This window comes from Zonotrichia albicollis, chromosome 16 (genome assembly GCF_047830755.1).
Source record: "Zonotrichia albicollis isolate bZonAlb1 chromosome 16, bZonAlb1.hap1, whole genome shotgun sequence".
NCBI classification, from domain to species: domain Eukaryota; kingdom Metazoa; phylum Chordata; class Aves; order Passeriformes; family Passerellidae; genus Zonotrichia; species Zonotrichia albicollis.
Genome location: NC_133834.1, coordinates 3,935,929 through 3,961,238, shown reverse-complemented (window position 1 = coordinate 3,961,238; position 25,310 = coordinate 3,935,929). Strand labels below are relative to the sequence as shown.

Sequence of the window (25,310 nt, the reverse complement as noted above, 5' to 3'; positions counted from 1 at the left end):
TTTCCCAGCCCTGCCCTCTACAGTAAATACCATATAAATCCTTTATAAATATATATATATATATATTTATATATAAAATATCACATACTATAAACACTATAATCCACTATTACAGTATATTTATCTGTATTCCCAGGGTGAGCTGAGTCTGACCAGTTAACTCCAGAGTCAAGCAGCAATATCTGCTTTTCAGAATCCAGATGGGCTTTTGGGGCTTCCTGGTAAGATCGCTGTGCCACAGTTGCTTTCCAAACAACTGTAATAGAAAGAAAATAAATGTTAGAAGAGCACAGAATGCTTGACTTATTGCAATTCATTGCTTGTGTCCCTTTAAAAGCAAAAGCTAAAAGACCTAGCAACTGAGGGAGCTGTGATACAGGATTTATTCTGACTAACTCTGCATCTCTAAGAAGTAGTTCCTAAATTTGTAGCAGTCTGAGCAGTTCCAGAGGCAGAGTGAGCTGATTCAGCAACCAGCTTAATCCTGCATTTAAACTGAAGAGGGAATTTACTCACAGTTATTGGTGAAATTAGGAGGAGCTGTACACTGCACACTTTCTGAAGTGCCTAATTAAAAAGGGGGAAAGGGACATGTCTTGATTTTGTGACAGCAATAATATTTTAGCTTGTCTGTAAGCCCAGCTCAGAGTTTGCCTTTCATCTGCATGCTCTGATCAATATCTGTGAGCCACAGCAGTTACTCGAGTCTCTGCAGAAATCCCCTCTCATGCCTGATATTTCTGCTCCCGGCCTGGAAATTGAATTCCTCTCAGCACCTTTAATAACTGTATCTCAGTGCCTGCATGTGGCTCTGGGTGGGCTTTGCCTCTGTCCTTACAGATTTGGGACTTTGTGAGACACCTTCCACAGGATTTCTGATTTGTAGTTCCTTGATTTAAAAGTTCTGTTTAAATCCTCATTTGTTAATTCTCCATTCCAATATTTCAATATTCCATTTTTATTTCTTTCTTTGTCAAGGGATTAGATTAATTTATACAATCATATATAGACTGCATACATATCCATATTGCTGTCAGCTTACATGCATAAAAGGTGGCAAAAAAAAAAGCTCAAAATATAAATCACTGTGATTTTGAGAGTAAACATGACTTTGTCAGATGCTAAATTCAGATTTATAATTCAGAAAGCAAACATTTTTCCTTAAGAGATAAAAAAAAAAAAAAGAGAGAGAGAGAGAGAGATTTTGCCCCCTCTGTTATTGTTCCAAAATAAGTTTTCCATAATTTTTTATATCACGCTTAGGTAAGTTTTCCCTGTAATATTTTATAGATTAATTCCTTACCCATGTAAAATTCCCAGTGATGGCCCCTTTCTGCATTGGTGAAAGAATTGTTTCAGGAGACATGCAAGAGTGCTTTGACTTTAACTGAAATCAGTATTTATAATTAATAGGAGTTACAGGAGGCTTTCTGGAGAAAAAGTTTGTGAAAGGGTAATTTTGTCTAGATGGGGCCTCACTTCCATGAAGCAGAATAACTTGGGCAGTGTTGCACATTATCAGCTGTGGATGGAGCTGCTAATTTTCCTGGAGATTTCTAATAATTCCATCCTACTGTTGTATTTATTCAGGCTAGGATGTACTGCAAAACACTACTGAGAGCTGCAGTACCAGATCTAAATTTAAACTTATCCAATACAACCTGTTTTCCCTCTGCCTAATTTATGTGTGTGACTTAAAAATATCTCCCCATTTGCCCCTGCTAACTCTGCATTTTTAAATTCCAAGTCAAACTAGCCCTTGGGAGTTTATAGTTGTAATGCTTTGTTTGGATGTTGGTGCTAAAAATAAATTTAAAAGGGGAACAATAAAACAGTGGCACTGACTATAATAAACTGAGTAATTTTAAAGAATGAATGCATAAGAAAGCTACTTATTCAAGGCCTTCCAGAAAATGAACTATTCAAATTTATTTCCCACGGTAAGGATCTTTGAGCAGTATCTTCTCAGCAGCTCAATTGCAAACACCAGAAAGGGAATTGGAATCCTTCCACTTATGGAAACTAAGCATGGTCTTATCACACAAAATGCTTTCTGTGGAATGCAATGTTTACCATCCATAATTTGAATTTTCCTAATCTATGAACTATTTCATTGAAATTAAAAAAACCCAATACTCGAGCAAATCCTTCATTTGGGGAAGCTCCAGAAGGACAAAGCGAGCAGCCTCTGCTACGGCCATGCCCCAGTGCTGTTCAATAAAACCAAACTGCCATGAGAGAGGAAACCCAGAGCTGTCACACAGCAGCTCCAATATCAGCAGTATCTAAAGCACTGCAAGTTTTACACATTTCAAACTGAGTTATCTCGAGGGTTCATTCTCATTCCGTGGAGTCGGAATTCCTTAATTGATTCATCGTCTCCATAAAGAGAGCAGCTAATGAAGATTTTCTTATCTCATGGAGTCAGTTCTTTAGAAAAACAAGGATCCCAATTTGGTCTGTCCTGATGCTTTGAAGTGCTGAGTGGTGCTGGTGCTGCAGAGTGACAAACAGGATATTGGAGGTGACTGCAGGGATATTGGAGGTGACTACAGATCTTTTCCATTAGACTTGGAGGCATGAAAGAGGCTGGGATGAAGCAACAAGTTGCAGCTGTTAGTTTAAAAATTGAGAGGGAAGGAGACAAATCAAATTTATGGCTTGGTTGGAAAAAAATAGTTTTTCTGTATTTTTAATCAAATGGATTTCATATCGGTACACTGCATAATCTAAGAATTAGTTCTCCCTTTTTACATCTACTTCCTGGAAACCCCTGATAACAGAGATATTTTTAGAGCACTACCTTCTTGAATTAGCAGATTTTTTAGGGTTCTGAAATTACATTTTGCAATTTGCTCAGGTATGAGAAAGATTTTACAGAAACAAACAATGAAGATAAATCATTGAAAGTGAAATATTCTACAGTTTCCTAATGTAGGAAAGATAATGATGCCATTATTTTGTCAAAGGTGTGATTAGAAAAATCCCTTTTCCATTGTATTTCCTTTTTCATTTGCAAATGCACTTACAAGGGTAGGGTGTATGTGCTCATAAATGCACAAATATCCAGTACAATTTTTGTTCTTCTTAAGGTAATTCTTAAATCCATTAAACTTTTATGACTGGTACACACACTGTGCCAGGTAATACATATTTATGAACAGTATATACAGCACCAAGTAATATGCAAAATATTCCACAATTATCTACAAGCCTTTAAATATCAAGTGATAGAAGGCCATGGAACAGGCCAACCTTGGATACCACAAATACTACTGATGGAAAATGTTAAAACATTCATTGCTTTGCAAAAACAAAACAAAAATGCCACTTCTACGACCCCAGACACCAGAACTGGCTGGGAAATTGAGAGACTTTGCAAATAAGATGGTGTTCAACATCCTTTTCTTAACTCAAAAGAATTCCTATTCCTGGCCCCAGAGCACTCGGAACTTGCTTGAAGAAATACTGCTAACAACTAGGCTTGTGTAAATGGTCTCTTAATGAGCATTTAGTTACTACCTGAGTGTGGAATTTGCATCAATATTCAGTGTGTGACATACCCAGCTGTTCTGGGGGGCTGCGTTGCTTCTCTGCTGCTGTTCTTTTCTGCCCAGAACTCCATTTGTCAATGTTTGAATGGTTTGCATGACTCTAAAAGAGGACATCAGCTGGCTTTTTGTAGTTAGAGAGCAAGAAATTGATGGTCAGGAGAGTCCAGGCAATGCTAAGGAGCACATTCCTACATGGATCCTATTGTGTTGTACCATAACCCATGAAAACAAGCAGAAGTTTTCTTCATATCTCTCTGCCTTGACTTCTGTCTCTCCATTCCTCATTTTGTAGAGCAGGGAAAGATAAGGTCTGGCTTCCAGACATGGTGTGCTCTGGTCTGCTGGGTCTCCCAGGACACACAGAAACCTCTGCTTTCTCCTCTTCTTTCTCCTCTCCTCCATTCCATCTGTCCTGATCATGAGTCTGACAAAGCATGGGATGAGGAAATCTCCTATTTTTATCAGCAAGCATCTAAATCACTTCCTCCCAGAGCCTGAGATTTACCTTGGGACTTGAGTTGGATGGCTGGAGTTCTCCAGATGGAGAACTGGGAGCAGCTGCAGCGCAAAGCAAGCAGCAAATGCTCAGGGCTGGATTGCCATGGAGGCTTGGGAAGCATTATCAAACATCATCGCCCTTGAGGTCCCCTTCCAACCTGGGAGCCTGTGGTTCTGTGATTTAGCTTCAGTTTTAAAAAGTGAGGCATGCATTGAGGGGCTTAATTTAGTTCACATTAATTTTCTTTTTAACTCAATATCCTTTCAAGGCCACAAACCATGTCCTGGGGATCAGAAGTGCTCCCTGGCTAGCTGGAATGATAGAGCAGGCGGCGTTGCTGAGGTAATAAATTGGAAATAAGTAATAATAAAAAACATGAGAACATCACGGTGCTTTTGAAAACAAGCAATATTTCATCTTTATTACATATATAACCATCCCTCGTACTTGATGCCATAGCTTAAATATTTCTTAATCAATTGGACAGGTGATCTTTATCTAGGTTACCTGAAGAAGCCACGGAATGTTTTGGAATGGTTGGCCGTTATCCTGGGGAATGAATGCAGGATGTGAGCCTGGGATGCAAAACACCAAGAAATGTCATGGCTGTTTTTAGGAAGGGGAAAAAAGAAATATGGAAATTAAATGTCAGTCTGTCACCTCTCATTCCTGGAAAAATGCTGTAATAAGCAACCAAAAGAACTAATTGTAATCTCCTAAACAAAACAATAAAAAAGAAAGGTCATTTAACAACGAATATATATTTATATGTGTCAGAAATTATTTGTGCTGGACCACCCTGTGGTTGGTAGATACAAGTAGAGCAGCAGATGCCACACATCTTAATTTCAGCTGGGCTTTCAATACTGCTTTGTGAGTTGTGAGAAGGTCTGGTCTGCCAGAAGTTACCAGCAAATGGGTGGAAAATGGAGAAATTGTACTTAGAGAAGAGTTAGCAGCAGTTCCGTGCTGGGTGATTTGCAAGTCTCCCATCCTGATAGGATGAGCCACCCAGCACTTCTGGAAGCTGTTTCTTCTGCTTTCATTTGCAGTGATTAAAAGGTGGCTGTTTGGAAAAAGTCACAGTTTAAGCAAAGCTATTGGCAATCTTACAACAGCCCAGAATGCTGACCCCCCAAAAAATCAATAAGCTGTTTTCAATTCAAAGTCTTTTTCAATACAGAAACCCAGACACGTCAAGTTGTGCTCTCCATTCAGGTAAGGGTGGAACATGCAAAATATCATAAATCCATTGTCAGTATTTACTGTACTAAAGCCTCAATGCATGACAAAAAGTCTGGTAATTTTTCCTTATATCCTTATAAAATACTGGAAATTGGAAATTGTATGTCTGGCCCTGTTATACTGTATTACATACTAAAACCTGAATCCTTTTCATGGTTCCTGGATGCATGGTTTATAGACAGGCAGCTCAGCAGAAGCTCCTGAGCTTTCTGCCCTGTTGGCACTTGGTGAATTGTCCTTCCTGCTGCTCCTGAGTGCAGAAATACATCTTTGGCTTGTTTCTATGAAGAATGTTTGCATGTATCCAAAGTTTTTCAGCCTCCTTAGAGACCTGCTGCTACTTTTGATGGGAAGTTCTTACAGCTGACAAGACAGAGCAGCTGCAGTTGACCACTCACAGGTTACATTTTGTTTTCTTGAGGTCAAGACGGTGGAGTGTTGTTCCAAAAACTACTGAAAATTGGCATGCAGTGACTGTAAACACACAGGTTCCAAGGTTTTGAGATTTAAATTTGCAGAAGACTCACAGAATATTGTCCATCTCTTTCAACAGCAGACCCTCAGGAAAAAAATTATGTGTAATTTTTTCTTAATACATGAAAAATACCTGTATTTTAAGGACATGAAAGGGCTCTGAGTAAGCATATAATCATTAAATATTCACAGTGTACAAGGTTTAATGTGCACAACATTGAATACACCAAAGAATAATGCCATAATTATAGCCCCTGTAATAATTATGTTTTATTGTGGCTTCCTTACTTTTTATCCCACAGTTGGCATAAGCTTTTAAGCAGATGCCTTGGGTTTGCCCTTTGCAGCTTATAGGCAGATCACTGCTGTGTTGATTCTGCAGTCAGTCAGCTATTCAGCAATCTCATTTTTCTTTTACTGTTTTGGCAGAGATGAAAAGCAAAGTTTTTAACCTTCCCCTTTCCTGCTATTTCTTTGCCTGTTGGAAGCCAACTTTAAAGCTTAAAGAGGAGCACAGGCGTATCCTCACAGCAACACATTATTTTTCTCCCTGGAGTTCTTGAAGCAACTGACTGAAGAATGAAATGCAGGCAGTGTGAAGACACAAATGAAGGACTAGAGTAAAATGTAATTTGAGTGGTGTCTTTTTTAATTAACAATGGCTTAGACTCTGCAACACAGACCTTCCAACAGAAACTTGCCTGTAGATAAAGAATATGTGAACAGATTTCCTATTATAGATAGAATATCTATAGATATGTCCTGTAGAATACAGAGTATCTGTAGATATATTCCATAAATATAATCTGTAGCATATTAAAGTCTTTCTCTATACTTCTTTATATCACTTATATAGACATGGAATATATAGAGGTATAATCAGTATATGTATACAGAATTTATACCCTGGAATCAGAAGTTTGAACCTGTAGCCAGACACAAAAAAAGTCATGTCAATGTGGATTTTGGTTATGGATCATCAACCCTGACCCCAACAAAGGTAGAAAAAGCAAGCAGAGAACCCACAGCAATACAGCTTGGAAATGCAGAGTTTTGGGGTTCCTCATCCATCTTCACAGGTTCATTTAACATCATCCTTTACATTCTGGTGTTGTCCCAGGGTTGGGATGTGGACAGCTGAGCTGTGCATGCACAGTCACTGCTGTGTCCCAGGCTGAAGTGTGTGCAGCAGGAAAGGGTGATGGGTGGAAGAAGAGCATTTCAAGGGGCTCAGTAGCTCTAATAAACCTCCAGCTGCTTTCTGTGGGAAGAGGAGGGTTGTGTTATCCAGGCAAATGCTTTCTATTAATGTTGTTCTTGCTATAGAGATTACCAGCAAAGAGTATTTGCATAAATCCTTGAGGCATCAGAGATGCAGCTCCTGAGTGACAATAGAAACGTAGGAAGAAAATTTCCTTACAAAAGTGCTGGATTTTGGTGAAGAGTTTTTCCCTTTCTGTCTCCAGTGCTGTTGGAGTGAGGAGATGCTTTAAGAGGAAAGTGAGACAGTGCCTCTGCTGCCCTAGGAGGGAAAACAGTACAGGGGTGTTGGTGCTGCCTCTGCTCTTGAGAGGTGACTTGTGTTCTCTTCTCAAATATTCCTTTTCAGCTGCCACTCTGCATTGAACAGTAAAGAAAGAGGGAGGAAAAGGAACACGTTCCATTTGTGACCTTTTGGGTGAAGTCGTCTAAACTGAGCAGGCTGGAATTATCTGTAGAACAATATTGTGAGGTCTTAAAGCTCAATTCTGGCATGATAACAAACCCTAGCCTTGTGTAGACACTCCTGGCTCACTTGTGGCACCAGGGAACAGAATTTAAAGTCTCGACATCAAAAACCTCGGCTGTTCAGTGAGCTGAAGGAGGAACTTCAGTGCTTGAGTTGACAGAGGGATCAGTCAAGAGGCAGCTCTGACACCTCTCCTGAGATGTGTCTGTGTGTTTTTGTGGGATGTGTGCCCTCTCTCCTGCTCACTCTCATGCACAAGCACTCAATTAGACACAAGCCGTGCCATGGCTCCCTTTTCCCTGCAGTCTCTCTGACTTTGCAGAGCTGAAGTGTAGGCTTGCATGGATTGAGGAACTGTGAGCCTGCATGTCTGTGGAATGTAATCCTGAATTTTAGCTTCCAGTTACAATCCCTGGGTACCTGTTTGGCTTCTTTTCTGGGTTGAATATTAACCACTTGAACAATGTGCTTTTACTACCATGAAACAAGGAAATTCTATGAACTTGTTTGGGCCCTTTGCATGAAGATCCTTATCAACAAATGAGACTTAAGTACCTCAAACCTGCAAGTGGCTTTCTGTTTCATTATTATTAATTTAGCAGGACTTGTTGCATATGGTTATTTTTCTGATTGTTTTGCATGATTGAGTAAGGGATGCAGTATAACCAAATATGTATTTAATCCCTTAATTACTGGGTGAAGAATGTATGGGAGAAAACAAGAGATTTATCTCCCCATTCTGTATGACTTGTTCCGTATTCCCTCTTTGTTACCTCTGCTTTCAGGACTTCATTCTGAAGCTTGTGTATTGTTATTATTGGCCTCATGGACCTGGCTCTTATAAAACACTTATTTTTCATCTTAGGAGATAAGAGGTTAATTTTCCCATTTCCTTTAGCAAGGTAGCCTGCAGGGTTTATTTGAGCATTGTTTCTATTTTCCGTCTTTCAAGTTCAGTAACAACAGGATTAAAAACTTGGAAGTTAAAAACATAGACGTCTGTCTAATTAAAGGAATTGGCTGTTGAGGCTGTATTTTTCTTTCTCATTAGCATTCTGTTCATTCTGTTTTCTTTCCCTATCTCCCTGTTCCCTACACACTCAGCTTGTAATAAAAGTTGGTTCTTGAATGTAAAGAGCGTGTTAATGCACCTGGGAAAAACATGTACAGGAAGGAATTGGATTTGTTTCTATCTAACCTGGGTAAGACAGAATGGAATGTTCCAGTGTTTATCTATACAGTAATAATCAAAGGCTCCTTGCAATGCTCATAAGGATTATTTAAGAAGAAAATTAAGTAAATGTATTTATTTGTTTGTTTCCAACAGAAAAAAACAATCTCCTATTTTAAGTTTATACCCCTGCAGCCAAGTGATAAGGGCATTTTAATGTTTTTCTGCATCTATCTTTCCATTTTTATGTGTGGCAGGATTAGGGGAGAGCTGATGCTGCTGCTGCGTAAATGTGAGCAAGCAGAGATCCTCATTACAGGGCAAAGTGGATAAAAAGAGTCAGTAACTGAAGGTGATGGAACTGTTGTGTCTACTGGCCATTAACTGGGTAATAGAAGCTCTCCTCCAGATGAGGGGAATCGCAGGGAGCAGCATTTTGCTGCGTTGCAGGAGCAAATCCCTAAAACCTCTGCAGCAGGAATGTCTGCAAGTACAGAGATAAATACAGGGAGACAGATTGCAGCAGAGACTTTGGGGGCATCAGAGGTTTTCTGTTCTGGTCCAGCTCTTAAGTGGAATTACTTGCACCAGCAGGGTGTGGAGCACTGTGTTCCCAGCCCTGGAATACGAGCTGGGCTGGCATCACAGATGCCTCTTCCCCAGGATTTGTGAGTTGTTCTGCCACAGAACTCAGCCGAGGGTTTCTTCAGCGCTGAGAATAAAAATGCTCTGCAAAGCCTCTCGTAGCCATAAAATCCAGGAAAGCATGCTGGGTCTCCTGACACTTCAGGGTTTCCCCGGCCTGCTCAATGTTTATGGATCATGCAGCAGATGCAAACAAGGCAGGGTTGTCCTTCATTAGAGGGAAAGTGTGGTGCTTAAAGCTTCAGTATTGGGAGGGAGTTGAAGTTCTTCACTTTTTATTTTACCTCTGGGACTATTTCTAAAGTAGAAGTTGCTGTCATTCCACTGGAGGACTGGCCAGATTTACTGCAGGAGCTTTGGCCTTCTGACTTCCTTAAGCTTTACAGCCAGAAGTCCTGAATGTATTTCATTGCTCTAGGGCAAGCAAATTTGTGTCATTAGACTCAGAACTCAAATATGCAGTAAGTCATACAAAACCACCTGTGTCTTGATTTCAAGTAATTTAAAAATCAGTGGAGTTGAAAGAGTGCCTGTGTGCCCAGATTTGGCAACACCACTCATGCTGAAAGCATAAAAATCTGTATGGTCATTTAATTGTGTGTCATTTACACTTGGGTTCGCCACTGAAGTGTTGGTGACAAGTTGGAGACAAGGGCTGAATCAAAAGGATCCCAAAAAAGAGCTTTACTTTGGAATGTCTAAGGCCTCTCTTCTGGGATGTCACTGCTGGCTCACAGCCAGGTAATAAATAGCATTTTCTCCATGCTTCTCAAAAGGCTGATCAATCACTTTATTATACTATACTTATTAAGAAACCCATCACCCTTACACACAGTCATGACACAGGTGGATCCAATTGGTCCCTGAATCAAAGCTCCATCACCACTGGCCAATCAAGAAAGCACCCTTTGGTAAACAAATCTCCATAACACCTGGTCACAACAGGTGCAGCAAGTTAGGACATGAATTGGTTCTCATTATTTTCTCTGATCACCTCACATTCTTCCCCAGCACAGTGCCTGGGGAAGTTGTGCCTTGCTTTCTGTGGCCAGAGAGTTGCTGCCACATTGGGATACTTTATTTTAAAATATTCTGGTGTTTACACTGGGGCATCACAGGTCTTACTGTAGGTAGTGCTGCTTTACGTGGAACTGGGATCATCAAATGCTCAGGAGCAGGTATAGTTCTCAGTTTCTTACATAAATCTTCTCATAACTTTGCTTTCCACCTTTTAGAATTCTGTAGCTTTGTTACACAACAGCTTTGTGTATGTTTGGCTCATTAATTGGAAAGAAGCATTCCTCCTTTTATTTCTGAAAAATTATCCATTTGTATTTTTAGACTGTTATGTACCTTAAAAGATAAAGTGCTATTGACAGAACAATAGTTTCCAATAGTTTTCTGTGCTGTTGACACACTATTGACAGGCAATCATGTTTGGGCAAAAGCCACAACAGAAAATGCTGCTCTCATGTTACAGAGTTTTCTTTCATTCCTGACCTGTTTGTTCAACATTTGATCGAATGAATCCAACCTGGCTTTGACTTTAGGTCACTACATGGCCTATTTGTGATAGAAATAAGGAGTTGCTGCTTCCTTTTCAATTTCTGCTTATTTCTTCTCTTTAACCAGTGGTTTTTATGTTTTATTGTTGCTAACTTGGAGTGCTTGGAAATGTTTGCAGTATGGATACTAAAAAAAGTAATTCTGTGATTGACTGGCTTGAAGTTTCTACTTCTGAATGACTGTCAGTAATAACCAGGATTTGGTGGAGTCTGTGTGTTCGTTACTGAGTGCATCTGTGCCCAGTATGAGGGGGTTCTGCTGAAGGAGGTTGTGCAATTCCATGGAATTCTGGTGTTTGGAAAGCAGCCCTCACCTGCCTGGGGTGTTGAGCTAAGGAGATGTTAAAGGAGTTGGATATCAGTGCTTTGCCTGAAGTTGTAATCAAATGTCTGACAGTCAAACTGAAATGCAAGGGGAAGTAAAGAGTATTAAGATTTAGCACTTGCATAATCTACTACATCTTTTGAGTGCTACAGGCGTTAACTATTAAAGCCTCTAGATGTGGTTTTTTTCTACCTAAAAAGGAACATATCCATGTGATATCCTTTTTCTCTCTCAGCAAAACCTAGAGTCTGAAAGTCTAGTCTGTTCAGACCTAGAGTCTGAATAACTCACCCAAGGCTTCATAACCCAACCTAGATTTACCTGGCTCCAGGGCCTGTGCTCAATTTCTGCTGCACAGCAGTAGTGTGTGTAGTAATGGTGTGTGAGTAGAAATGACCCCACAAAATCCCTGTTTTGATGTAGACAGCAAACCTGAGACACTGTAATAGCCCCGTATGATGGATCTGCAGCAGTAACACAAATGCTGGTCTTGGCAAACTGCAGTGCTGTACATAGATAGTGTTTGCTGTTCTATCGATCCGTGCCTCTAAATCTTTAATTATCTTTCATAGTAAAACTTGTCTAAATAAATTGCTGTTGTGCTGCTGCTCTCTGGCAGCAGCAGAGGTTGATGCTTTGGTCAGTGGCCACTTTTTACCATATCCTTTCTCTTTGTTTAAAGATTTGGTGCCATTAAAAGGAAGGGTAATAGATCTAAAAACTAAGGGGCTACCAGGCTGTTAGTCCTGAGGTACAAGATTGCCTCCTACAAGTTATGTCTTGTACAGCTTTTCCTATCCCTTGGAGCGTTTATTATCACCTGAAGGCACTGAGAGGCCAGGCTGGTGCTGTTCCTCTTTCTTGTAGAGCAAGTGTGGTACACCTGGATATTTATTTTGCTGGGTTTAAGCTGGAGTTATATTTTTTTGGCATTAAAAGGAAGCCAAAGCCTTTGGTTCATACAATAAGAAGTAGACACTGCAGGTACTGGCCTCTTGAGGTCTCTCACCTGTGTTTCATCTTCAGTCATGAAAATCAGTTGCTATGAGGTTTGCTGGTTCCAGAGAGAGGATTGGTGTCCCTGCTCTGTGTACTCTGGAAATCAGTTTTAAATATACTCATGTGCATGTATTTTGCTGCTGAAGGAGTTTTTCATCTGAGAAAACAGAGCAAATACATTGACCAGCCCAAGATTTGAAATTTTATTTCCAAATGGTGTGGCTATTTCAGTTGCTGTGATACAGATTTCTGAATCCATAAGACTACATGTTCCCAAACCCAGCTGTGCCAAATCTTATTCTCAGCTACACCTGTGTGAAAATAGAGATGGTTCTGAATGAGATATGTGTGAAATCAGGAATTAAAAAGGCAGAAATGATGCTGGGGCAGAGTCAGGAACATTAATAAAGGAAAGTTGGGAGCATTTAAGTAGTCACAGTTGTGGCACATCTAAATACATGTGTTAAATATGCTGTTAAGAGGTTGAGGTTTCCTTTGTCTTTGTTGCATGATCAATTATCCCTTCAGGGCATTGCCCTGTGACAGGGCCGCGCTGCTGCTAATTTGTTTTATAGTTAGTGCAGTTCACAGCCATGGCTTGTGTACTCTGAATAAAAACAAATGTGTCTCAGTGAAGTAATGGTATGAATATACAATATTCAACAGGAAACCCTTCCACTCTACACCACAAAGCACTAGAGCACATACCATTATGCTGACATGTTTTATCAGAAATGAAGATATAATTTAATAACACAAGTTTTCTTTCCACAGTGAAGCAAAGGGGAACAAATCAGTGCTTAAAAAAATGCCACAGCACCTTAAATAATCAATTCAGGAGAACTATCATAAAGCCAAGCAATATTCATGTCTGTCTCTGAAAATTGAACTATAAAATCCCAAATTATTACAAATAGTCTTTGTGCTTGCTGTCAGTGAAGTCAGCCAGCTGTGTAAATCAACAACCTATGGTACTTTTTAACTGCAATGTTTTGTTTAAATAACCCATTTGTATTAAAAAAAAAATCCACTATTCTTGCTGCCTGTGGTTGCCAGCAATGACCATGGCAACAGCTGGTGATGGCACAAGTGGTGTTCAGAGTGTTGATTATACCATAAAATAGAGAGGGAAGAAAAATAGACACCCTGCTTACAAATATCTTGAATGCTGTAAGAGTTTTATAAGAAGAGGAGGCTGGAGAAAATTGTTTTATTTTATCCTGGGTCTTTGCTTTCTGTTATTGACCAAGATGTGTATTTTGTCTTGAAAGCCTGGTTATTTCTATTGGCCTGAGAAGTGCTGCTGGCATAGCACATCCAGCCACGCCTCGGTGTGGTTCAGCAAGATAACACCCAGCAGCTGGGATTTAAGCACATTCGAGTCCTTATATCAGCTGCACTAACTCTTGCTGCTTAAAATGTAATAATAATTAAAAGAAAAAAAGCAAGCAAACTAAAAAAAACCAAAGGAGCAAAGTTGTGTGATAACAATTAAGCTGTATTAAGTAAGAATTGAAGCTGCTGAAAACCTGTGGAGAAAAAAACCCAACCTGTTTAAACATAAATAGTGCACTCAGGAATTATTCCTGAATTTGTTGCTGTAATTCTTTGCCTCTGTATTGGCAGCATTATCTCTCTTGTGATCAATTATATAGTGATTATCTTGGGTTTGGTTTTGTGGGGTTTTTAATCTCTAGGCAGGTAATTGCTTGGTATGGGCATGATTTAAAAATATACATTTGGGGTAATTCATCTAAGCATCTTTTCTGGGAGCTTCTATCTCCAAAGACCAAAAACAAGCTTTCTGAGGGCGAGCTGCTCAGATGTTTATAACAAGGCTTAATATTTGGTGATTCCGCTTAAATCTGAGACACCTTTTTTGTTTTGGTTTGGTCTGGTTTGTTTTTTTTTTTTGTTTTTTTTTTTGTTTGTTTGTTTTTTTGTTTGTTGTGTTTTTTTGTTTGTTTTGCTGTTTTGTTTTGTTTTTTTGTTTGGTTTTTTTTTTTTGTTTGGGTTTTTTGTTTTGCTTTTTTTTGTTTTGCTTTTTTTGTTTTGCTTTTTTTTGTTTTGCTTTTTTTTTGTTTTGCTTTTTTTTGTTTTGCTTTTTTTTTGTTTTGCTTTTTTTTTGTTTTGCTTTTTTTTTGTTTTGCTTTTTTTTTGTTTTGCTTTTTTTTTGTTTTGCTTTTTTTTTGTTTTGCTTTTTTTTTGTTTTGCTTTTTTTTTGTTTTGCTTTTTTTTTGTTTTGCTTTTTTTTTGTTTTGCTTTTTTTTGTTTTGCTTTTTTTTTGTTTTGCTTTTTTTTTGTTTTGCTTTTTTTTTGTTTTGCTTTTTTTTTGTTTTGCTTTTTTTTTGTTTTGCTTTTTTTTTGTTTTGCTTTTTTTTTGTTTTGCTTTTTTTTGTTTTGCTTTTTTTTGTTTTGCTTTTTTTTTTGTTTTGCTTTTTTTTTGTTTTGCTTTTTTTTGTTTTGCTTTTTTTTTGTTTTGCTTTTTTTTTGTTTTGCTTTTTTTTGTTTTGCTTTTTTTTGTTTTGCTTTTTTTTGTTTTGCTTTTTTTTGTTTTGCTTTTTTTTGTTTTGCTTTTTTTTGTTTTGCTTTTTTTTGTTTTGCTTTTTTTTGTTTTGCTTTTTTTTGTTTTGCTTTTTTTTGTTTTGCTTTTTTTTTTGTTTTGCTTTTTTTTTTTGTTTTGCTTTTTTTTGTTTTGCTTTTTTTTTGTTTTGCTTTTTTTTGTTTTGCTTTTTTTTTGTTTTGCCTTTTTTTTGTTTTGCCTTTTTTTGTTTTGCCTTTTTTTTGTTTTGCCTTTTTTTTGTTTTGCCTTTTTTTTGTTTTGCCTTTTTTTTGTTTTGCCTTTTTTTTGTTTTGCCTTTTTTTTGTTTTGCCTTTTTTTTGTTTTGCCTTTTTTTTGTTTTGCCTTTTTTTTGTTTTGCCTTTTTTTTGTTTTGCCTTTTTTTTGTTTTGCCTTTTTTTTGTTTTGCCTTTTTTTTGTTTTGCCTTTTTTTTGTTTTGCCTTTTTTTTGTTTTGCCTTTTTTTTGTTTTGCCTTTTTTTTGTTTTGCCTTTTTTTTGTTTTGCCTTTTTTTTGTTTTGCCTTTTTTTTGTTTTGCCTTTTTTTTGTTTTGCCTTTTTTTTGTTTTGCCTTTTTTTTGTTTTGCCTTTTTTTTGTTTTGCCTTTTTTTTGTTTTGCCTTTTTTTTGTTTTGCCTTTTTTTTGTTTTGCCTTTTTTTTGTTTTGCCTTTTTTTTGTTTTGCCTTTTTTTTGTTTTGCCTTTTTTTTGTTTTGCCTTTTTTTTGTTTTGCCTTTTTTTTGTTTTGCCTTTTTTTTGTTTTGCCTTTTTTTTGTTTTGCCTTTTTTTTGTTTTGCCTTTTTTTTGTTTTGCCTTTTTTTTGTTTTGCCTTTTTTTTGTTTTGCCTTTTTTTTGTTTTGCCTTTTTTTTGTTTTGCCTTTTTTTTGTTTTGCCTTTTTTTTGTTTTGCCTTTTTTTTGTTTTGCCTTTTTTTTGTTTTGCCTTTTTTTTGTTTTGCCTTTTTTTTGTTTTGCCTTTTTTTTGTTTTGCCTTTTTTTTGTTTTGCCTTTTTTTTGTTTTGCCTTTTTTTTGTTTTGCCTTTTTTTTGTTTTGCCTTTTTTTTGTTTTGCCTTTTTTTTGTTTTGCCTTTTTTTTTGTTTTGCCTTTTTTTTTGTTTTGCCTTTTTTTTTGTTTTGCCTTTTTTTTTTGTTTTGCTTTTTTTTTTGTTTTGCTTTTTTTTTTGTTTTGCTTTTTTTTTTGTTTTGCTTTTTTTTTTTTGGTCACATGGATGAGAGAGGAGAAGAGTGGATTGTTGTGACAGTGTTTGAGTGCTGCTTGAATTCTTCCTGACTTACCCACACATTTAAATCCAACAGCCAGGGCTGAGTGGAGGCTGTGCTGGGTGAGAAACAGGGTTATTTCTTAGATTTCCCAGTGATACTGCTGTTTGCACACCCCCTTGTGAGGTTTGCCGTTGCTCAGTCACTTATTCTTTCTCAAATACAAGGTTTGGAGCTTGTGCACTGAACTGCAAACCTCTCAGTCAGTGGAGACTTGAGCAGATCTCCTGCATTTGTAATTCTGATTCTGTCTTTCAGAGTCTTTGGGACTTTATCAGCAGATTTAGTAAGTGAAATCTATATTCAGTCAACAAACACCAATGAAAATATTAAGCCAGGCCACAGACAGACCCTGTGGGTTTGTACCTGCTCTCACTTTCCAGTCAGGTCGTGGATCACTGATGGTTTGTCAAGTGCAGTTTTCCATCCACTTCCTTTCCAGCCTTCCAGCTGCTTTACAGATTTAGTGTAAGGTGTTGTTGAAGCACAGGGAGTGTTGTCTGCAGCCTTGTTAAACCAAGGCCCTGCAAGCCCCAAAACCAGAGAACAGGGAAATCAATTCTAGAATGTGGAAACTCTGCTGTTTATCTCCATTCCTCCTGGAAATGCATCTGCTAAACCATTCAATAGCTGGTTGTCCTTCATTTCAGGGTAGTGTTTGTCCTCTGCCTGGTCATTAGGACTGTCTTGGTTCTTCTTGTGCAACCTTGGGATGTTTCCATGACTAGAAATCCCAATCACTTCCTAGAAACATGTGTTGTGCCCTGACATAGCTAGAAAAGCAACAGATGAGCTGCCCTGATTCTAAATTCAGTGCATCTTTATTTAATATCCAGTGCATGTGGAAGTATAAAATTTTTATTAATAGATGGCTGATTTGCAGTAACAATGTACATGGAACCTGAATAATATCCCAGGAAACTGCCATGCAGTCACAGCTCCTGGTGCTCTGTCCCTGTGGAGATGCTGCTCTGTAGCACAAACACAAATACTTTTCTCTGTGATTGAGTCCTGAGAAACACAGGCTGTTTGTGAGAGATGTGTATTTAAATAATTTTAATTAATAATTCCCTCTCAGCACCGGGAGCCATGAGGATGGTGAAATGCTGGATGGGTTAAGCTGTGCACGCACGGAGATCCCCTGGAACAGCTGTGAGTGTAACTACAGCAGATCCCTGCTCTTCCAGGAGGGGAAACCCATGGGGGAAGTTTTGCAGTAATTATTTTGTTATTACTCCACAATCTCTCCCTTTTCTGGCAGCATCACTGATATGCCATGGTGTCTGGGGCTTGGGGAGATGGGGCCTTGCTGTGCAGTGTGGACAGAAGTTTTTGAAAGGGGAACAGAAGCTCTCTGGTAAAAAATATCTGGTATAGAGGGATTAATAATCGTGTTAGCTGGAGGTAATATTGGAAAAGAGGCTTTATGAAAGTCTTTGTACTAAAATATTGCACGCTGGCTCAGAAGCAGATGGTACCTTCTGAGAGAGAGCCTAATCAGGTTACTCTGATTTTCATTTTATGTTTTTATAACCCAGCATTATCTACTTTTTGTGTAATCTGGTAGACTAATAACATAACAAATATCTAACTTTGGGGAATTATCCACTTGTAGAGTAGATTTTGGTATTTCCCCATAGAAAACATAATAAATCTAAATCCACCTATTTGAGGTACTGAAGGATTCATTTGCAGCATTAACTCCAAAACCTTTCTCTTAAAGGCTGTAAGAATGGCATCCCCTTTGAAACATTATCTTTACTTGTAAAAATCTCATTCATGTCCCATTGATATTCACCAAAGAATTCCCATAAGCTCTAGATCAAGCTTAGAGATTATTTACAACAGAGTTTATAGTATTTGGACAACTTGAAAAGGTGCAATTAAAAATTCCAGAGTGCACAGAGTCATAGAATGGTTTGGGTTGGAAGGGACCATGAAGATGATCAATTCCCTGTGCCATGGGCAGGATGCTTTACTTTAGACCAGAGATCCACATGCTCAGTTCTGACTGCAGAGAGTGGGAGTGAAACCTCAGAAGGTGCTGTTCTGTATTCTGGTGTTTGGAATAATGGGCTGTACAATGATTTGTGTCCATCACTGCTGCCTTTTCCCATCCCCTCAGTCCATGACTTTTGATTAAACAGCATTCCTTAAACACAGTTTGTCATCTGCCCTTGCCTTTGTTTGAGATCAGCTGGTTCAGCCCCAGCTCCTGTGGTGAAGGTGCCACTGAGACGTTTTTGGGCATGACAACCTTGGATCCACCATCCCAACCACCTCCCACTGCCAGCCCTGCCTGCTGCGTTCCCTGCAGGCTCCTGCTGGGCTCCAGAGAAATGCAAAAAATTCTTCTGTTAATAAGTGTGCTTTAAAATGCTCCTTTCCTAGCTTAAGAAATCCCAGAGGATCAGTCTGCTTAGTTTGCTTGCTGCTTGCTCCTGTCTCAAAAATGTTAGATAGAGTTAAGTTTGATACTGCTTTAAAAAAGCAATATTTATATTTTTCATGAGTTCTGCACTGGGTATGAATTACTGACAGGTCCAGTCCATCTGCTGCAGTCATCTTCATCAACTGTGCTGCTAAACTGAGCACCCAGGAATCAGATTTTCCTTGGAACATCACAGTGGTGCTGTCAGAATTTAAAAGTTATATCAGACAATGAAAACAAACAATAAACCCAAGAAAACATGTTAAGCCAATTTTTGGATGCTCTGTGCAGCTGTTGTGCAGTGAGTGGCTGCAGCCCTGGTAAGGGCTGGGGCCTGGAGCTTTGGATGGTTTAGAAACATTGGAATTAATGAGTCCTTAAAATGTGACTAATTGATTTTCCTGATGCACAGGGGCTCATGTGTGATGTAAATAAAATTCCCAGACTCTGGGAGGCTCCTGGCTCTGTACCTGCCTTCACTTAATGAACTCAGGACATTCCATTTTTCACAGAACTATTAAGATATCAATAACTCATTTGTGGAGTTTTAATTTAACTTTGACCATGTAATTGATGACCCCTAAGAGCTGCCTTCTGGAGTTGCATTATCTTCTTTTTTTTTCCTATTCAAATTAATATCAAACTTTTATGCTTATGTAGATTACTTTCTAAAATTTACTTTTCACTTGCAAATGTTACATTTTGCTCACACTCCAGTAAAAATTTGTGTATCAAAATGAAACAGACCCACTTCATTTTAAACAATTTCTGCATAAATGCATTTTCATTTCCTTTTCTCTTGATTATTACATAATGAGCTTAATGGGTTAAGTGTCAAAACTTTCAGCCAATTGAATGCAGATAGTAACTGTGTCCAGCTCAGCAGTATTTGAGGATCACCTTTAAAACTTTGGGTGCAGTTTTACCTGGAATCAAAGCAGTCTGAAATGTATTTCAGTATTTTCAAAAAGTCTTTCTAATGCTGCTCTCTTTAGAATTAAAGTAGAAATGAGTGCGAGTGTAATTGTCTTGTAATATTCAATTATTAGCACTGCACTGGAATTTTATCTTTATTTGCTGTATCAAATGTCCTATTAATTGTATTTTATATCCTCACTCTGTAAATCTATCAGTTTCTTTGATTAATTTTCTAAATCAATTAAACTAATAGTGTCATTGAATTAAAAAAAAAAAGTACTGCGATTTTTTTTTTGGTAGTTGTTACCGTAAAAGTCGCCGAGGAAGATGTTACAAACAGGATCTTTAGGTGATGTGTGATGACTGATTTCAGAGCTGAACATTTAGCTTCATTTTTCAGCAGTTTTTTGCAATTATTGTCTGGAGCAGAAGTTTGAGCAGCAGCTGGGGGGGGCTCAGCCTGGAGAAAAGGAGGCTCAGGTGGGACCTTCTTGTCCCTGACAGGGACAAGAAGCAGCCTAAATTTGCACCAGAAAAAACTTAGGTTGGAATAAAGGACAACTTCTTCACCAAAAGGATTCTCAGGCCCTGGCACAGCTGCCCAGGGCAGTGGTGGGGTCCCCATCCCTGGTGGGATTTAAAAGCTGTGTGGATGTGGCACCTGGGACATGGTTCAGTGGTGGCCTTGGCAGGGCTGGACTCCCTGATCCTAAAGATTTCTTCCAGCCTAAGTAGTTCTCTGATTCCATGACAGCTTTACAGAAGTTCAGGTTTCTTTGTATCCACATCAGGAAACTGAAGTGTTATGAATTAAGTGCCTGGCTTTGAACACAGCCATGTTCTCTCTGTAATTTGTAATGCTCTCCCTATGTATAAAAACCAGTTTGCTGCACTAGCAGTGTGTGATTTCCACTGTTACTTGAGTTTTTTCGGAGCAAAATAGCTGTTTATTACTAAGGGTAACCACCCCATGGCAAAACAGGAGGATGGAAAGCAGGGGTGTTTATTATTGACTGATTAGTGCACAAATGCTTTGACTCAGTGCTGATTCTTTTTGAGCCTATTGATGTGTGAATTTGTTTCTTCCAGTATAATAATTTTATAAGTTGTTTCACCTCATGCTCAGTGCTATATCTAATAGCACAGCTGAACTCAGCATGGCTTCTCATCAAGTATTAGAAGTGGAGGGAGTTTCTTCCTCCCAGCCTTACGCTCTGATTTCCAAGCCTGTCCCTGTCCCAGGCTGCAATAGATGAGCTCCTGGCTCCACAGGCTCTCCCTGCAACTTTACATTTTCTTTATCTTTCTGCTTTTTGAGCTTCCTGTGTCCTGTTCCTCAAACCCTTGAATATTTACATGTTTCCTCTAGGTTAATCCTTTATAGCCAAGAAAAGGCCATCTAATCCATGTGAAAAGTGAAGTAGCCAAGTGTGTAAAGCTGCCTGTGAGGGAGTCCACAGAAACCTTTGTTATGCAGCAGCTCTAGGAACAGACTTGTCTTAGACAATGGCGTTTATTGACTCCTTCAGGAGAGTGCTGTCCTACCTGCTGTGGATGAAAGGAAAGCCCTCCCTGTCCACACAGATCCTCTCTGTGACAGCCCATGGTCTGGTCTGTGATGAGCTGATAACCAGTGATGCCATAAATGCAGAAAGTTTACCTTTGGAGGCTCTGCTAGCTTTGGTTTTTACTTTCTTATTTCAGTGAACTGTGTGTTATTGCTTGAGTGTCACTCTTTAATAGGCTGCCTTTCACTTGTTGAGAATGTTTTCAATAAATCGGGCTTTGCAGCATCCTGATGATTGCCAGGATTGTTGTGACCCCACAAAGATGCAGCCTGGCAGTCACCGGTGTCATTTGTTGATTCTTGCATAACTTCTTACTGCTATTTAAACTGCCCCTGTTTCACACATTGAAGCTTTTTCTGTGTGTCACCATAAACATCTTACATGATCTAAATAGAGAAAAGGCCTAGAGGCATCTGAGCTCTTTATTTCCTGTGTGTTTCAAGTGGGGCTGGTTTTCATTCTGCAACATCTTGATTTATATGACCAGTGAATATCATATTAGGCTGTCAGGTCTGAGGTGTTGTGTGGATAACATTCCTCTGGTTTCAGTGTGATTTTTCTCTTTCCTAAACAGAGCCATCACTCTGGAGAACCAGCTGGTGATCCTGGGGGTGTCACTGATGGATGCAGGAGGTTACTATGTCCAGGCAGTCAACGAGAAGAACGGGGAGAACAAGACGAGTCCCTTCATTCACCTCAGTGTGACCCGTGAGTACCCAAAGTGTGGGGCATGTGTGGCACACTGGGGATGAGGCAGAACTCACAAAGGCAATGAATAAAAACAGCCTTGCTAATAAAGGATTGGACCTTTAAGGAGGTCAGTGTTTCCTGTTTGGTTTGGAGCACTCTGAACTCCTTGTGCAAGAGAGGGACCTAAGAGAGGAGATGCCCTCCACCATTCACCCTCAGAGCCCTTTGTCTGGTGGTTTGCTTTGTGCAAGGCAGGTACATGATGATATCCCTCACTGTTTATTGTGAAGTTGTGGTTATAATTTCTTTTTAATGCAGGTGTTTATAATGTGTTGTTTTCCATTGTGCCTAAGTAAACAAGTCATCCCTCTGAGTGCAAATTTATTTATGAATCTATTCCCAGTTTATGGCATTATTTTTACCTGGAGTTATCACAGAGTCCCAGGGAACATGCATTTCATTGTAATTACTTATTATTTTACATTACATGGGTTGTATTAACACCACCACTCCAGAGATATTCCATGATTGGGTTCTGCAGCAGAGCAGAGGGAAAAGCAGCAGAGCACTGGGGTCAGGGAGATGGCTGCACACTGAGTGTGCCAAGGTGCACATTCAGCAGAAATGTGCACATGCAAGCTCTTGTAAAACATCCAGTTAACCTGTTTGCATAAAAAATTAATATTCTAAACATGTGAAATGGGTTGAATCCTTGGATGAGGCACTTGATAAAGGGATTATTTATGTAGCAGTGAGAAGAGAGAGAGTGCTGTGGGAATGGGGAGGTTCCTTGTTTTCCTTGTAGAGCCAGGGAAGAGGTGATGGAGTAAATCACTGATGACAGTGACAGCCCTTATCATTTGGGCTTCTAGATGATGCAGGACTCCTCTCTAGATCAATGACATTGACATGGCCCAGATCTCATGATCTTGGGTACCATGAGATTTTGGATAATCTTTGTTGGCTCATTTCCTTACAATAGCAAATCTTGGGAGTCTGGGTTTCTGGGCAGGAAATCTGGGAAACTGCTTTTGGAACAGTGCTTGTGTCTGTCAGAAGTTCATCTGAAACATGATCCTGTGAAACATTCAATTTCTAAGAAAATGTCATTTTTCTGCTAAAATTCCTGATTGGATTTCAAGGAAAGCTGTTCTTGGACAATCATGGGGAGCCCTGGTCATGGGCTGGGGTCACTGTGGGCAGCAGCTGCATGGCTTGGCAGGCAGCAGGAGACACAAACCTCTGTCTTCTTCCAGACAAGTATCTCAGCTAAATGAACTGCTCAGGGGTTTCATGTGTATCTTTCTGAAGTGGAAATAATATTCCAAATCCACTTGTGAATTCTGGCTGTTCTGTGGCACGTAGATTGTAAACATTATTATTTCTGACAGTATGAAGAGGTTTGCTAACACTTTAGTAATTTCATTTTTAAAGCAAATTTGTGTTGTTTGTATTATGTGACCAATAGCATACTTCCCACTTTAATTTCATGTCTTAATTAATGCTAGAAATAGTCTGTGATCGTGCATGCATAACAAGTGCTATGCAAAGCAGAAGGTAATATGGGCATATGGAAAAGAAAACACTCCAAAATGCTCACAGGCTTGATACCATGAATGCAAAGTCTGCCTGGAATGTGGCAAATAGGAAAGATGAAATGGATAAAAGAAAATGAAGGATGAGACAAGATGGAAAGGCAGAAATGAATTTGCTTTTAGAATTAATGTCAGCCAATGAGGTTTTCAAATTGACACCTTGATATCCTGGGTTATTAAAGCTGTGTGTGTGTGTGCTGAAGGAAGGCACTGGCTGTAAGGCATTGGAGTCTGTAAAGAAAATTGGATTAATGTGGTTGTTCTGAACTTTGATCTGGGGAGGAAACTTATGTGCTACATTACATAGAAATGAATAAACATTTTTGGTCTGGTAACAGCAAGTAATCAGGCAAAAATACAGTCCTGAAGCAATATGCAGAAAATGGTTGCAGAAAAATGACATATTTTGGAAGAGTAATAAAGAATTCAAGCAAGAGGTTGGAAACAGATTGTTAAAGGTAACACAGATGAGGAATATACTGCACTGACTTGTCACCATTTGAATCTTATGGGATGTTAGGAGTGATGACACTTGTAACTTTTCATTAGGACATGTATAAAATTTAAAAACATTTTAATCAAAATCCAATAAACCCCAAGTAAAGCAGAATAGCCAATCTCTATGCAAGTAGATTATATATTAATTATTGAGTACAACCTTGCTGCATGACTCAGCATACACACTGCCATGATTTTTGAGGGCAGGAGGAAAAAACCCCATAGATAATTCCCAGGGCAGCCATTCTCTGAGAACAGTGTTAGATATGCACAGCTCATTATTCCTTGAAGGAGACCAGTGTCAGATTTGCTTCAGCCTGTAAGAAAAGCATATTTGCAGAATCATTCTAACAGCTGAGGAAGCTGTAAGCTGTCCTGTTCTGCTCCAAAGTACAAGAATGACAGCAGGAGAAAGGTCTGGCTCTGAGCTGAGCAGAGGATGAGTTACAGGGCCTCATATTGCAGATTAAAGTCTCTCTTGAATTGTGGCTGAAGGTAAATGGAGCTTGAGCATCACCTGGAAAATACACTGAACTGCCCTTCAATTAATAACTGTATTTGATACACGTGGTATAAAAAGATTAGTGGATGTTGAGCATGTTTCAAAAACAGTCTAAAAGCCCCAATCACATTGATTTCTCCAGTGGGACTCTGAGTATTAATAGTAAAGACACGTTGTTTCTTGTCAGTCTAAACTGCAGCTCACTGAGTCCAACACTGTGAAGTCTCACACCCACCCATCGCCCCTGATTGCAAACACGGGGGAAGTTGGGAAGCAGCTCCCACAGAAAGCCTGCAGGCTTCTCAGGGTTGCTTTGGCTGTGCTTGGATTTGCTGTTCTCCGTGTTCTGAGGTTGACCACACATGGGAAATGAAGGCAGCAGAGTGCCAGGGCTTAGGGGAATGCCAGGTTTTTTTGGGACATTTGGGAGTTTCAGATACACTCCCCATCACCCAGTCCTTACACACTCCTGGTGCAAAGGCACAAAGATTTATTTCCCGGTAGATCTGGTCACTCAGTGAGAGAATCCAAATATTGAGCAGTGTTTTTCCTTCACAGCTGAGTCCCCAGCTTGGCTGAACACCCATGTTCCACATGCCTGCCCTAAACCCATGTGTCTGAATGTGACACAGGGTGAGGTCCACCCAGCTCTGCCTGAAAACCATGGATGTTTCTTTCAAGTGGACTCATTTGTACTGATTTCAGGGGAATTAGATCATCTCTGAGGTGACAGGCTCTGGGGAAATAAAAATTATGCCCAACAGGCAGCATATTGGGAATAACGTCACATCTGAAATTAGTGTGAGGTGTCATAAATTAGACCTAAATTTAAAATGTCTAAAAATGAGTTGAACTGTGTACTACACTAATGAAAATCTTGCCACTTTTTTTCCCTCTCTTTTTAAACCATATGTCAGAGCTTTCATGTAAATAACACAAAATTTTGGCTTGGAAAATCGGAAAGTCTGAAAGTCAAGAGTTTGGCAGTGGAAATAGTAACAACACTGGCTTTGGGTTTTAACTCACATTACTCACTTACTCCTTGTTGAGAATTCACTATTGCTGCT

General features: G+C 39.1%; 1 protein-coding gene across 2 annotated transcripts in view; it reads left to right on the top strand.

The window, feature by feature from the left end:
- Window positions 1-25,310, top strand: part of SDK1 (sidekick cell adhesion molecule 1) — a 382,650-nt gene that overhangs the window by 157,999 nt on the left and 199,341 nt on the right. For both annotated transcript variants that reach the window (XM_074553325.1, XM_074553324.1), the window contains exon 5: window positions 21,533-21,666. In XM_074553325.1, the coding sequence (XP_074409426.1) occupies window positions 21,533-21,666 (134 nt within the window). The remainder of the gene's footprint in view (window positions 1-21,532; window positions 21,667-25,310) is intronic.